This window comes from Zonotrichia albicollis, chromosome 4 (assembly GCF_047830755.1).
Source record: "Zonotrichia albicollis isolate bZonAlb1 chromosome 4, bZonAlb1.hap1, whole genome shotgun sequence".
NCBI classification, from domain to species: Eukaryota; Metazoa; Chordata; class Aves; order Passeriformes; family Passerellidae; genus Zonotrichia; species Zonotrichia albicollis.
This window is the reverse complement of record NC_133822.1, coordinates 68,978,580-68,992,463: the sequence shown is the minus strand read 5'-3', so window position 1 is coordinate 68,992,463 and position 13,884 is coordinate 68,978,580. Positions and strand designations below refer to the sequence as shown.

General features: G+C 38.0%; 1 protein-coding gene across 1 annotated transcript in view; it reads left to right on the top strand.

Moving 5' to 3' along the window:
- CPNE8 (copine 8) overlaps window positions 1-13,884 on the top strand; it is a 71,495-nt gene that overhangs the window by 16,854 nt on the left and 40,757 nt on the right. Inside the window, exons 3-6 of the mRNA XM_074540022.1 lie at window positions 5,195-5,241; window positions 6,186-6,289; window positions 9,123-9,162; window positions 9,930-10,006. Of these exons, the coding sequence (XP_074396123.1) occupies window positions 5,195-5,241; window positions 6,186-6,289; window positions 9,123-9,162; window positions 9,930-10,006 (268 nt within the window). The remainder of the gene's footprint in view (window positions 1-5,194; window positions 5,242-6,185; window positions 6,290-9,122; window positions 9,163-9,929; window positions 10,007-13,884) is intronic.

Below are 13,884 nucleotides of genomic sequence, written 5' to 3'. Positions count from 1 at the left end.
GCAGCTGGGCAAACCAAAGAGATCCTGGCTGGTAGGTGACCCCTTCTGGGAAAAACATGGAAACAAAGTGGCAGGAAAACCTAAAGAAATCTTAGTATCTATTTTGAAATGTTTCTTAGAAGTAAACTAGTGTGTTTTAATGAATTCAGAATATATGGGAATATTTTAAAAGTATCATAAACTTGCTTATCAATTTGAGACATATTATTTTTCAATTAATGTAAATAGCTTTTTTAAAGCACTCAAATTGGTGGTGTGGTTTAGGGTCTGGTCTCCAGTTGTGAGTACCCAATTATGCTGCCAGTCAGGCCTGTCTGTCACAAGTAAGCAGTATAAAACCATGGAGTGCAGTAATACTGTACTTGGTGAAGAGAGAAGGGGGAAACTGTTGACTCTGGAAGTACTCATACTGTATTTGCACTCTAGAAATTCCTTGTCAGAGCAGCTTTGATTTTGGGTATTCTCCAAACAGGGTACATCCAGTTTTAGTACTCCACAGGTTTTTTAATAGCCATTTAGTTTGTTTGCTTGTACTGTCCTTTAGTTGGGCACAGAGATATGGCCCTACTGTAAAAGGGGTGAGTAGTATAAAACATTCTTGTTCTTCTCTGTTTGGAAGTACAGCAGGACAGCTTTCCTCGGTGTCTGTTCATTGGACAAAGGCCATTCTTAGGCTGCTCTGTATACAGTAGGTTTATTCTATAGCTAAAAAGGGTCAAAATCAGCATCCTGCCAAATCCCCACTTTTACAGCCACTGAATTTGCAGCCATTAGATCTCAGAAGAAAGAACCATGTAAAGTCATTCTGTATGCTGAGGTCTCATTGCTTTGGGCTAGGCCAGTTCTAATATGCTTTTCATACTCCAGTGTATTTATCTAAGGATCATACTGGTAGGGCAAATCCAATTTTATCTTCTTGGTCTTTTTCTCAGAGGGACGCACAGGAATGTAGCTGACTTCCATGTCAATATAAACAGCCTTCTCCTGAAATTAAAAACTAACTTGTGATTTTCCTGGTTCTCTTAGCAGATATGCTTGGCCTTTTTTTTGTACTGTAATTGTTACTCAGTATTCCAATTCTGACCACTTCCCTGAGATCTAGAATATCCATGCCAAGAGGAATCTGTCACTTTGCATGCCCAGAGGCAAGTGACAGAAGTAACTGTAGAGATAGTAGATATGAATGGGACAGGCTTGAATAGCCATTGTTCAGGAAGTATTTCAAACAATACTGAATCCTCTTACTGACAGTGCTTTCTGCTCAGTGGAGTGAAAGCAATCATATATATTGATTTACTGTAGTGTTTGGAGCATTCTGCTCTCCCAGTTTGGGCACCATTTTTTCTAGGAATATATTTTTTTAAATCTATGGGTTTTATTGATTTGGAGTTTTTTCTTGCAGAAAGCTGAGCTAAGGTAGTGCTTCCTTGATGAGGTACGGAGAAGACCTTCTGAGGAGATACAGATTAATGATTTTCTGCACGTTTCTTCTGTCTAATGACGGGCAGAACTGTTTTCTTCCCAAGCCCTGACAAATCAAGCTGAGCCCTGCAGAGCTGTGCTGGCAGCAGCACACTCCTCCTGGGGAGCCCTGTGGCTGCTCAGTATCGATCATCAAAAGAGCCCAGGATGAATGACTGAAAACATAAAAACTCTTCCCTGGGGATTTTCCCCATGGAAGATAGTAACAATTAGGAGAATCTCTTGGCAGATGGGACAGAGGGACCTTAGGGCACCTCTGCCTGGAAGGTCGAAAAGCTGGTCAGTGGAGAATATTGGGGAGCCCTGCTAGAGCTGGTACCATGGAAAGATTTAGGTAGCCTGGGGAAAAGGTCAGTTTCATTGTGGGTAAGTCTTCCTTGGAATGGAATGGATATGTTGTGCTTGGGAAAACGGGGATGGGCAATGTTGATGTAACAGCAGTTGCCAGACTAAAGGATAAGCATATATTCATTGAAAGGGAAAGGACCAGAGCAGGTAAGGGGGGCCCAGTCTGTTTGGGAAAACATGAAGTGCAGGCTATAATAATCTATAATATTTTGGGAACTGTGTCTGTAACAGAGTAGTAAGTGTTGGCATTTTCACCTTCTTTTTCATTACAACACTTAATTAAATTTACCTTGGATATTACATTGTGGTCTCAGTGTTCAGGGTTAAAAATTACTAAATATTAATATTCCTGACTATAGATGTAGCTGTATCTGCTCTTGGAACAACTCATACAGCAAAGCCTTCCAAAAGGGTTTCTCAGTTACTCTTCATCAGCGTGCTGCTGTGAACTTTATCATTGCTCCCTCAGTTTTTGAGACTATGAGAGAAAAACTAATTTTTTTAGCTCTGTCTTAGGATGTGGCTGCATGATATGATGGCTTTTGAAATATTATTTATCCCCTTGTATTCCTTCTTCTCCCTGATGACAATGCTGTTAACTATTTTCTGCTACAAGATGGGTTGCTTTATGGAGCCTTTAATCTCTGGTTTGAGCATTTCAAGTGCTTTAGATCAGCTTTACCGTATTTATCTGCATTTCTCCAGTTGGATATTATTTTGACAAAGTTTTTTAGTGATTACTGCAATTAGTGTATCAGGATCTTTACAAAACTCTCTCCAAGAGCCATTTGAGATAGTGAATCTTAACATTGATGGAGAGCAGTATCATGGTTGGTTTCCTAAAATTTATGGGGTGCATTTTAGAGGAAAGATAGAAAAAAAAATTTAAAATTTTCCTCATTTACAAGGTATTTATCAGAAAGACTGAAATATATGTCTTTTCTATAGCTTTCATTAGGGCTGACTTTTTTTGAAATGTCAGTTTGAGATGCACATGTGTATGTCAGACTTGTACCTTTTACTAACAATAAAATGTTGTAGGAGGTGGCTGCTTATTAGTCTATATTTTTATTATATTTAAAATATTGGCCACATCTGCAGCCTAGAAGGGCTTATTGCAGCCCACAGCTAGTAGAGGGTTGTTTAGCCTGAAGAAAAGGAGATTCAGAGGTGACCTTATCTCTCTCTGCAACTCCCTGAGAGGGGGTTGTAGTCAGGTGGGGTCTCCTTCTCCAGGCAGAACTGTCAGAACGAGAGGACACAGTCTCAAGCTGCACCAAGGGAAATATAGGTTGGATATTAGAAGTTTTTCACAGAATGACTGATAAAATACTGGAATGACCTGCCTGGGGAGGTGGTGGAGTCACCATCCCTGGATGTGTTCAAAACAAGACTGGATGTGGCACTCGGTGCCATGGTTTAGTTAACCATTAGTTAAGGTGTTTACACACATTTAGTTAAGGTGTTCAGGGCATGGGTTGGACTTGATGATCTTGAAGGTCTCTTCCAACCTGGTCATTCTGTGATCTTCCACTGATCTCTTCTCTGTGGTGACCAGTGACAGGACCCGAGGGAATGGCCTCAAGTTGTGTTAGGGGAGGTTTAGGTTGGGCATTAGAAAAAGATGTTTTTCTTCAGAGGGTGGCTGGGCACTGGAACAGGCTCCCCAGGGCATGGTCACAGCACCAACCCTGACAGAATTGTGGGAGTGTTTGGCCAATGCTCTCAGGCTCATGGGGCAGCTCCTGGGGTGTCCTGTGCAGGGCCAGGAGCTGGGCTGCCATGGTCCTGATAGCTGGGTCCCTTCCAGCTCAGGATGTTCAATTGTTCTACAATTCTGGATAGATAGGCAGAAGTTCAGTAACCTACAGAACTTTCTTTAACTGATTTCATAGCTTCTGTTTCATTCTGTTTTCTCACATTTTCCCCTTTCACTTCATTCTTCGTGTAATACACTCCAGCAGGCTACTCCAGAGTGTGTTAAAAAAAAAATAGGCTTTTTGGTTTGGGTTCACTTTACTATAAACAGTAACCAAAGGTAGGCACATGATTGCCAAGGGTTTATTTAGAGTAAATGGAGAAAGATGGACATCTCCTGAGAATTATTTTGAATATTTTTTTATAAAAGCTTTTTTTCATCTACAAGACATCTTACTTAAAACATAAAAGTGTTAACTTTTAGCTTCTATGTGAGCTAAAATATTGAAATTGCTTTTTTCTGTTTCTCCTCTTATTTGCTACTGCCTAAGGGGATTTTTTTTTTTTTTTTTGTATGGAGCAAGTGCATTATAAGTAAGAAGAAAATGTAGTTAGAAGGTTGACTTCATTTCTGCTTTGGTCTCTTGATGATTCTGACTTCACTGAGAACAAAATCAAACCTCTACCTTTGCTGTTCAAGGCTACAGTCTAAAACAGTATTATTTTCACCTTATTTTGAAAAACAATGATTTGTGCAGGAAGAGAACTTGTTGAGGAAAAAAATGTTGAAATATCTGTATTTCTGTTGTTTAGAAAGGATTTGAAGAGGAGTTTCAGGTAAAAATTCCTTTATCATAGTTACCTGCAACTAGTTCAAGACTGTAGAAAATAAAGTTTATAATGCTCCTTCAGTGCAAATGATTTGTACTTAAAATAGTGTTTAAAAGACCTGATTATAATCACTGCACCCCTGTCACCAGTCCTTGTGATAAAAGCTGCAGCTTAATGTGTAGTAAGTGCTCTACTGGAAATAGAGATCTCAGTGACACCTGTGGGATTGTTCTGCTGGGTCTTTCAAAATCAGGTTAGGTCAACAAATGTGATTGATTCTATTTTTTTTTATCAGGCTTTAAAAAAATAAAATACACATGTGTGAGATGCTTAAATATATATGAATAATTTGAAGCAAAATTAAGGAAGAAAACGCAAGAAATCTTTTTTCCTTTTTCTGGTTCTGTTTCCCGTGTTTCTTTTCAGTAGAGTCCTCATTTGGGTTTTTTTTTAACTTTAATTTTCTTCTCTCTCGAAGGAAGTATATTTTAGGGTAATTGTGCATTAGATAATCTGGAATAGCCTGACCACCCACATTTAAAGAAGACCTGCTTTTATCCAATTTTGTCTTTAAAGACTGTCAAGTGCTTTGCTGGAGGTCAGGCATAAGTGCCACCTCCCATTTTAGAAGCACTCCATTTATTAGCTGATTTCTGCAACAGCTAGACCACATGATCACCAGTCTGGTTGGGCTTGTTGACAGCTGAAGGAAAACATTACTATTTAATTGTCCTAGTTACTATTTTCCACAGCACAAGAGACTACAAAATTAGTTCACTTAATTGAAGGATATGTTAAAATTTGAAAATAACCAAACTTTTCTTTCCTTTCACAGTCTGTGTTTTGTACACACAAGCAATTGGGAACAAAGAATGGAGAGAGGTAAGCTGCATATTCATAGATGTATAAACCTTTTGGGTATATTTAAGGCTGGGGGTCCTGTGTACTAGCAAACATTTTAAATATAGTCACACTCATTTCAATTTCCTTATCTGTATCACACATTTCCATCAAAAAAGAAAACAAATTAGGGAAAACACATGAGTTTCCCATTTTACAGTCTCCCTCAGATAGATGAAACCAGACTTGGCTGTCAGTTTGGATGGGGTTTGTGGCTCTCAAGAGAGGAAGACATTCAAACATTCAAACAGGACTGAGCTGTGGGGGTGGTCAGTGTCAGCAAAACTAGTCTGTAGCTGTGGTAAAGATCTACTTTTGAATTTTTTCTTTTAATTAAAATGTTTTCAACTTGAGAGGGGCTGAGGCACCTCCTATAAACAGTAAGAAGGAAAAGGCATTTGCCAAAATGCAACCATGCATTTTGCATGCATCAGAGAAGGGAGTATTGAAGAGAGAGCTGAACTGAGGTGAAGTAGGAGATGGCGAGTCCAAAAATGATACATTTTTTGCAGCAGAAGGATTGTGTTCCCTAATATTTAAAGCTATCTGAAATAAACAATATATGCAAGCTTTTGCTTGCTCTTGTGTTTGGTTGGGGTTTTTCTTTGGTATGCATTTCTTCAGGAAACAGTGGATTTTTGTTACTGATTCCAATTTTTGTGGATTTTTATTGGTTTTGGGAGATGATGTTGATGAAGTTTAGGTCATACAATACAAGCTATGCACCACTCTGTATTGACATACGAGTTCTTCTGCCACTCTGTCTTCATCCACAGGTCTATTCATGTGAATGCAGTCATTTTCTTTCATGGCATCTGTTTAAGAGAGTTTTACAGGCTGTCATGTATCTCACATATTCCTGGTATTGGCAGTCTAATTATGCTTCCTTATAGCATATAGCTTAAACTTACAGTTTTCTTTTACAGTTTGGAAGAACAGAAGTAATTGATAATACTTTAAATCCAGATTTTGTGAGAAAATTTATAATGGATTACTTCTTTGAAGAAAGAGAGAATCTGCGGTTTGATTTGTAAGTTAACAGTTTTGACTCTCATATTGCAGCCTCTGTGAGCATGTAAAGTTTTGTCCAGCATAAAATTTACTTGAAGAGAGATGGTGTCTATTGACATAGGATAAATTAATGTAATACACAGTTGATTTAGCATTGCATCCTTAGAAATAAATGTGTAATATAATAATGACCGAATTTTAAGAAATTGGCAGATGTTAACTAGTCAAAGTACAATTATGCCTACAATTATTACTTTCAGAAAATAGAAATGAAAAGATGTCAAAACGTTAATATAGTCTTGCAACACAGCCAGCAAAACAGGTACAGATACACTGTCCAGAGCCAAAATTTTCTTTACTATGCATCTAAATATACTAAATTTTAAGATTTTAAAACAACAGCAGTTGTTCGAGAAGTAGATGGCTTCCAGGTTTTTCCAGATGTGCTCATTTCATTCCACTGGTGGAATTCTTGTGACTTTCACTTCATTCTTTGGAAAACAGAATTGAGAGTCCAGTTACCAGGTTATGTCACCACTGCATGTCATCTCTTATATTTCAGTACTTCCTGATTATTTCAGTGTTTGTGATAATCAAGGTTGGTTTTGATTTTTTTTTATTTTCATCCTCTTTTTTCATTAGCAGTTCTTTCTTAACTTTACCCTAGGAGAGAGTATGAATAACTCTCATAGATAATTAAGTTTTTGCTGCAGTTTTGCATCACACTATGCATTGTGGCCACAAATTTTCTTTGTATGTACTTTTTTAGTTGAAAACCCCTTTTCCTATTTCTTTTCTTTGTAAGGTGTACTAGACCACCTATTTCAAGGAGTGAAAGGAAATACTAAAGCCAGGAAGATTACAGGGTGCTTTGAGGTGGCTGGGTACAAACCACAATGGAAGCCTGATGCAGACTTTATTTGTAGTTTTAAAAGTTAGGTTTAATGTCATTCAATCTGTGGAGTATAACTATTGTGGGTTATTTAAAATAAGTTTTAAGTCAGAGCTAATCAATTTGTGAAATAAAGAATTTTTTCCAGGTATAAAGCAGTGCTGAAATAGCCACACAGTGGGGGCTGTGTGGAAATCTGTGTCTGTTTGCCTCCTGCTTCTCATAGGATGCATGCAGGGTATGGGGAGGGGGCAGTGCAGCAGAAATGAGAAGTGAAAGAACTGAACTGAAAAACAGAAAGCTCAGTCTACAGAAAGAAAGGGGAGTCTGTAAAGACTTGTGGATAAATGTTGTCTGGAAAGAACTTGGACCTGGAAGGGAAAACTCAGTTCCCTGTTTAATTCTTCATGTAGTCAGAGAAATGGACTCCTGTCTGTTTATGAAAAGCTGTAAATATGACATCTTCTTTGTGCTCATCAGAAAGACCTGACTGCTTTCTGCTGCTGTCCTGGGTTACCTGGGCATGAGTCTGTTCTGAACTCAAAGCTGTTGCTGTCTTTGCCTGCAAGTGACCATATTGTGATATTGTGTGAATTTACTGTAGAGCCCTATAACAGTGATAGATGAAAAATTAAATATCTTAGAACTCTGAATTAGAAATGTGAATCTCACATAGCCACTGATGGATTAAATCCCATTTCTGAAGCTTTAGAAAGCTTCCTATATTCAGTCCCTTGGCAAAATCGTGTACTACTGTTGGCCAAAGTGGTTTTTTTCAAATAAATTCCTTGTATGATTCATATATTTTGCAGGGAAAAAAAAAACAAGTGGCAAGTATATCTTTGATATTTGGTGGATCAATAAATGAGCATGACCCCTCCCAAAATGTACAGCCACAATGTCACAGGCCCCTTTCTGCTCACTGCTGGTACTTAGGAAGTAATTTTGCCAGTGGAGTTGTTCATTGTTTTACTTCTCTAGCTATCCCTCAGGTCAATTTATAAGTTGTATTTTTCTGTTCAATTTCACCAAACAGTTTGCTTTTAATTGGAGGTATTAACTGAAGTTAATAGTATCTGTAGGAATTTCTTTTCTTTATGAATATGTTTCTAAGGCTTTGGCTGTGCTGCAGCGCATCCAGCTGTGTTATGGTATTCCTGCCATCCTGACCTGTGATCTGGTCCATGATTCATCCCAGCACCAGCTGTGGCAGCTCAGCCAAAGGGATGGCATTCCATGCAGGACAGCCTGACATGGGCAGTAACATAACAGATTAAAACTTTTTCACTTTAGTAACTGGCATTGAATCTGAACAGATTGTTTGATAAAACTATTACTTGGATTATCTGATAAAGATGGAAGACTATCAAAGTATAGAGATTAGTAAACCTGTATGAATTTCTTACATTATTTTTTTCAATATCTCTTAAATTAGAAAGTAATTTTTTTTAACTCTTTGACTTGATTATGGAAGGGAAACGATGACATTTTATAGCTGGAGGAAGGCCAAGATTATGATAAACTCAAAAGAACAAATAAAACTCTTGCTAAAAGCAGTTTAGTTTATTGTTATTTATTTCTATCTGCTAACTTAAATGACTGAAAAATTACCTAAGAAAATAATTTACAAGTTAGTTTGTTTTCTAGGGTTAATTTTTAATTTTTGGTCTGCTTTTTGCCATCTTTCACTGTGCAGAAAGGAATATCAGAAGAATTTCTCTTTAAAGCTTGCACTTTGTTGAAAGTGATTTAATTTCAAATAACTAGTGAACCATAGTCCTACATATGATGACTCAGTTTGTCTTCCTTACTGGGGAACTTCCATTCACATATCTGGTTGTGTAAATTTCACACATGGCAAGAGGTGAAAAAATTGTTTGGGTTTTATTTCTTTACATAATTGTCCTCAGATGTGTCATCTGGCAACTCTGATATAAGTTTCCTTTTTTTTTTTCCTAAGCTATGATGTTGACTCAAAGAGTCCTAACCTGTCAAAACATGTAAGTTCTTCCTCACTATTGTAATTCCTTGTGTTAAAGTGCTTACATTTCTTAAGTTTGTTTATTTTCTTTTGACTCTAAGTAATACCAGGTACACAGAGACAAATACAGTGATTGGCTATGAGTGAAAACACATAAGTATAATGAGTATAATGTTAATGGGACATTTCTCTTGCAAAGGGCATATTTGAGCATGCATGTATACCTTTTCAGATATGTAATATGCTGCAATTAGTTGATACTTTTTTGGGTCCTAAAACTGGAGCATGTTTTTACTGTATCTCAGTGTTAGAAGAAATCTTCAAAACAACATGAGTATAAAAGTGGGAGTGATGAAATAGTAACTTTAACATTTAGAGATGCAGGAGTGGAATTCAGAGACTTCTCAGTGAATTTTTTTAAATTAAATACAGGGAGGCTTTGGTAAGAGAACCTTTGAGAACCTGGAGCAAAGGAAAAGAGGATAGTAGAAGGAATACTCTGTGTGTGCTTCACAGTGAAAAGATGAGACTTTTAGCCATTGATCTGCAATTACATCCTCACTGTAGTGGTTGTGTAGTACCTTAGAATTACATCTGTAAGTGTAACCTACTGTTATGTGAAATAGGTGGTAGTGGGTCTGTTTATGATTCACTGTTGCATAGTTATTACTAAGATGTGGTGTTCAGCAGAATCTGTTCTTCAGTATGGAACAGCTCAGATAAATGGGAGACCACACTTCATTGTGTGAAATATGGATTCTGAGTTTTTATGATTTTGCTTTTCAGGATTTTTTGGGACAGATGTTTTGCACACTGGGAGAAATAGTGGGATCACAGGGGAGCAGACTGGAAAAATCAATTGTGTAAGTAACCCGGAATGTTGGGTGAATGGATACTGCTGCATGAGTCTAGAGTTGTAGGGATTTTTTGCTGTGAGATATCTTGATATGCAGAATTGACAGATATGGCTTTTAAGAGAGAGTAAACAGTTACATGCAATAGAAATCTTTCTTTATATAGGCTGTGATAATTTAGGTTTCATTTTGGACAATTAGCAAAGGAATTAACTAATCCATAATTTTTGTCAATCTTGTTACATCTTGCATTAGAAATAGCTTGAGTGTACTAATCTAAAAAATGTTTCTGTTTTGCTTTGCAAATTAGCACATCATAAAACTTTAATTACCTTTTGTTCAAGCATTTGAGTTCCTGCAAAAAACCTTCCCAAAGACACAGTGAAGAATCAGCTGACCAGATTATCAGATTTCTAATAAAATCACACAAAATTATTAACATCAGCAAATACTGTGGTTATTAGACAACAGTATTTTGTGATTCTCCCCTTAATCCCATTCTGGATATTAAACTTTTAAAAACATATCTAGGAAATAACCTTGAGGACTGGTACAGTAAGTGTCCTAATAGAGAAGTTGTGTTAGGCTTTGTGATTAAAAAGGTTGTCTGTGAGCAAACAAGAAGAGGGTCCCAGTGGGGAGCCCAAATACTTGCCCTGGCTGCTTTCAGACCCATCCCAGGAGAGTCATCAGCTTGTGGAAGCCCATCTCCACACACTCAAAGATCACAGAGGCACAAGGCACAGGGGAGCTCCAGTAACACAATTAAGGGAACAACCCCTGCCCAGCTCCAGGGCTGTCCCAGAGCCCCAGCACAGGGGATGGCAGCACACAGCAGGTCACTGCTTGGTCTGGACATGTTTTAGTTCTTGCTGGCTGCACAGTTTGAGCACAGAAATACTCTCTTGTCAGTTGGGACTAGAGGTTGGCCCGATTTTGTTCTACTAAAACAACTGCTCACTGACTTTTCACTGTGTAGGCCTGGCTCATGCCAGCTGCCACAGCACATTGCACTGCCACAGCTCCATGGGCTGGGCTGAGTGATTGTCACTCGATTGTACTGGGAGCCTGTGCTCACTTGGTCAGAGAAAGTGCTAATTTGAAGACACTTATATTTAGTAAGATGAATCTTACCTGACTTTTGAAAAGTCTTCAATTTTTTTTTCTGTCCTCAATAAGTCAATTATTCAGCACAGTACTCGTTTTTTTTTTCCTGAGAAAATTTCTGAAATTTATTTTGAACATGTAGAATAAAAGGCATTCATTCAGCAGTTTAATATTTGGTACAGGTTAAATGAAGTCTGAAATGAGTTACAGGTGAAGTTTAAAGTTTGAAATTATCTATTAGAAAAGAAAAAATATCAGTGAAGATTCTGTGGAAAGGAGGTCTTCACAGACCTCTTGGCCTATGTAAAATATTTTCTCTATCGTAAATAAGCATTTCTCAGGTCTGGGTTCTGATACTGTCTTGTATGGTAGTTACTAAGTGGACCCAACACTTGGGTAGACATGTGTTAATGAGAGAGTGTTTGACTTTTTTTAGTTCTTCATAGTGTCCCTGTTTATTTTGTCATTGCTGCTTTTGACAGTGCTGTGACTGGGCAAATGTGCCTGAGTGATTGTCCATTCTGGACTCTCTGAAGTCTGGGTGTCTAGGACACATTTCTGTTATTCGTGAAACTTTGCAATGCATTTCAAGATTGTTTGCTTTGTAGATGTGTGTTTAATGTCTCTTAATAGTCAAACAATGAGAGTTTAATTGACAATATTGCATGTCTTACCTTCTTAGGAATATTTACCGCTTTGAGTTTACTGTTCTCTTGATGAAGTCAAGTCTGTGTTCTCATAGCATGAATGCTCTTTATGATCTATGAATTAAGAGAGCTTTATCTTTTCCCCATATTTCTGAAGTTCATTAACATTTTCCCTCTTCAGTTCTCTGCCAATGGATTACAAAGAAGAGAAAGCTTGGTGCTGTTTTAGTCCCAATCAGCCACCCTACAGAAGCAACACTTTATATACTTAAGCAGTTTGAGAAGCTTGAATTCCATTCTCTGATTGGCATTCAAGTAAGCTCTGATGTTCCTTCAAAATGAAAATTAGAAAGACTAGAAGCTTATTATTCTCTAGAAGAAGCTTTATCTACTTTAGACATTTGAAAAGTCTTACACAATTCAGGGTTCCATGGCTGCTGTGAGCTGTCCAGCTCCAAGTCAGATTGTGTATCATCAGGAAAGGTTCCCTGAGGAAGTGTGCAGTGAAAGGGTACTCTTGTCCTTCCTCAGAGTTAAACACCTCAAGCCTAGAGGGTCACCATTGCTGTGGTCAGGCAGGAAGGCTGAAACACCCTGCACTGATCTTCATGGCAAGTACAAAAGTGAAGGTACACAATTCACATTTTTCTTTACCTACGTGGCTTGCATGCCTTGCAGTTTCATTGGTGTTGCAAGCACCAGTGAATTGCACCTCTGAGTCATGAACCTGACAGTATTTCTTCTTGGCAGTTGTGAGATTGTCTCCTGAAACTCCCTCTCTGTTTCTGAAACCATTAAGGATTTGGGAATTTTGTGCAGTCTGTCACAGGAGAGTCTTGCTCTCAGTATTGTAGTGTGGTAGCCTGTTATCCTTGTGACAGTGAGCATTTTTTGTTCAAGAACATACTTTAGTGTTGCACATTATTGTACAGACTGGCCAGATACAGATGTGAACATTTGTTTTGGATAATTTCTATTGGAAAATAATTCCAGTAATTCAAAGAAGGTGAAATGGATACTGTGACATTTTAACAGTAATGTTTGTTCTCTTGACCTGTTGGGTGATTAGATTCATTAAATGCCTTCTCAAGACAAGCTCCATGTGTAGGATTTACTCTGCCTGGCTCTTATGTTCCAGCTGTACTGGCATGAAAGGATAATGTGCAAATTCCTCTACTTCCCAAAATGCTGTGGTTTCCTTTTTCTCTCAAGAGTGTCACCTGCTCAGACATCATCCAGAATTAGATCTCTGCACGTTCTGTCTTCCTTGAGAGAAGATGTTAGCCACATTTATAACTCTAAGCAATGTTTTTTTTCAGGATCTGCTAAGTGCATTCCTGTAGGGATTTCCTTTGATGAGGAGATAGGGCCATTGCAAAGCTTAATGAGCATTCTATGCTAGTTATTCACATCTGAGTGCCACTGTCTGCTAATGAGGCTCTACTGGAGCCAGCTGGCCTATTATGTGAAGTTCTTTTTCCTGTCATTTTGCTGTGAACATAACTGATAGAAAAATACCTGAACTTCCTATATTTGTCCTGTCCTTTTTTCGGTGGATATGACTATCAGAGGGCCAGGCTCTGCAAATTCAGGGATAAGCCTGTAAATTTTTGAATGACCTGAAAGATGTTCCATCCTCTGCCTCATTGCAATTCCAGCTTCCGAAATTGGAGGCTCTTTTTTACCACTCAGGTTTGAATTTCCACATAAATGGCCATCTTTTACACAGGCTCTGTAAAGGTCTTCCTTTCAGTCCTTGTTAAAGCCCAAGTATTCTTCAGAGTGTCCTTTTAAACTTCTCTTGGTGCTGCAGATGTGGTGTCTCAATTGTGGAATCATTTATTCTGAGGAGACAATAATTATTTCTCAAGACTGTATCCTATACAGACATGCAGGTATTGTTGAAAACCTTTTTTTGATAATGGTTGTCTGTTCTGTTCCTCTAACAATGCTCCTCTACCTGCTCCTTCAAATACTGTCCAAAAAGAGGTGATCACTGTAGAGAAGCCTACAGGTTCTGGACTCTCAAGCCAGTAGACACACTGAAATGTAGATTTTCACATTTTATATTCCTTTATTTAGTTTCACACTTGGAGTGGCACATCTTCTATATCTGACTTTCAGATAACTTGC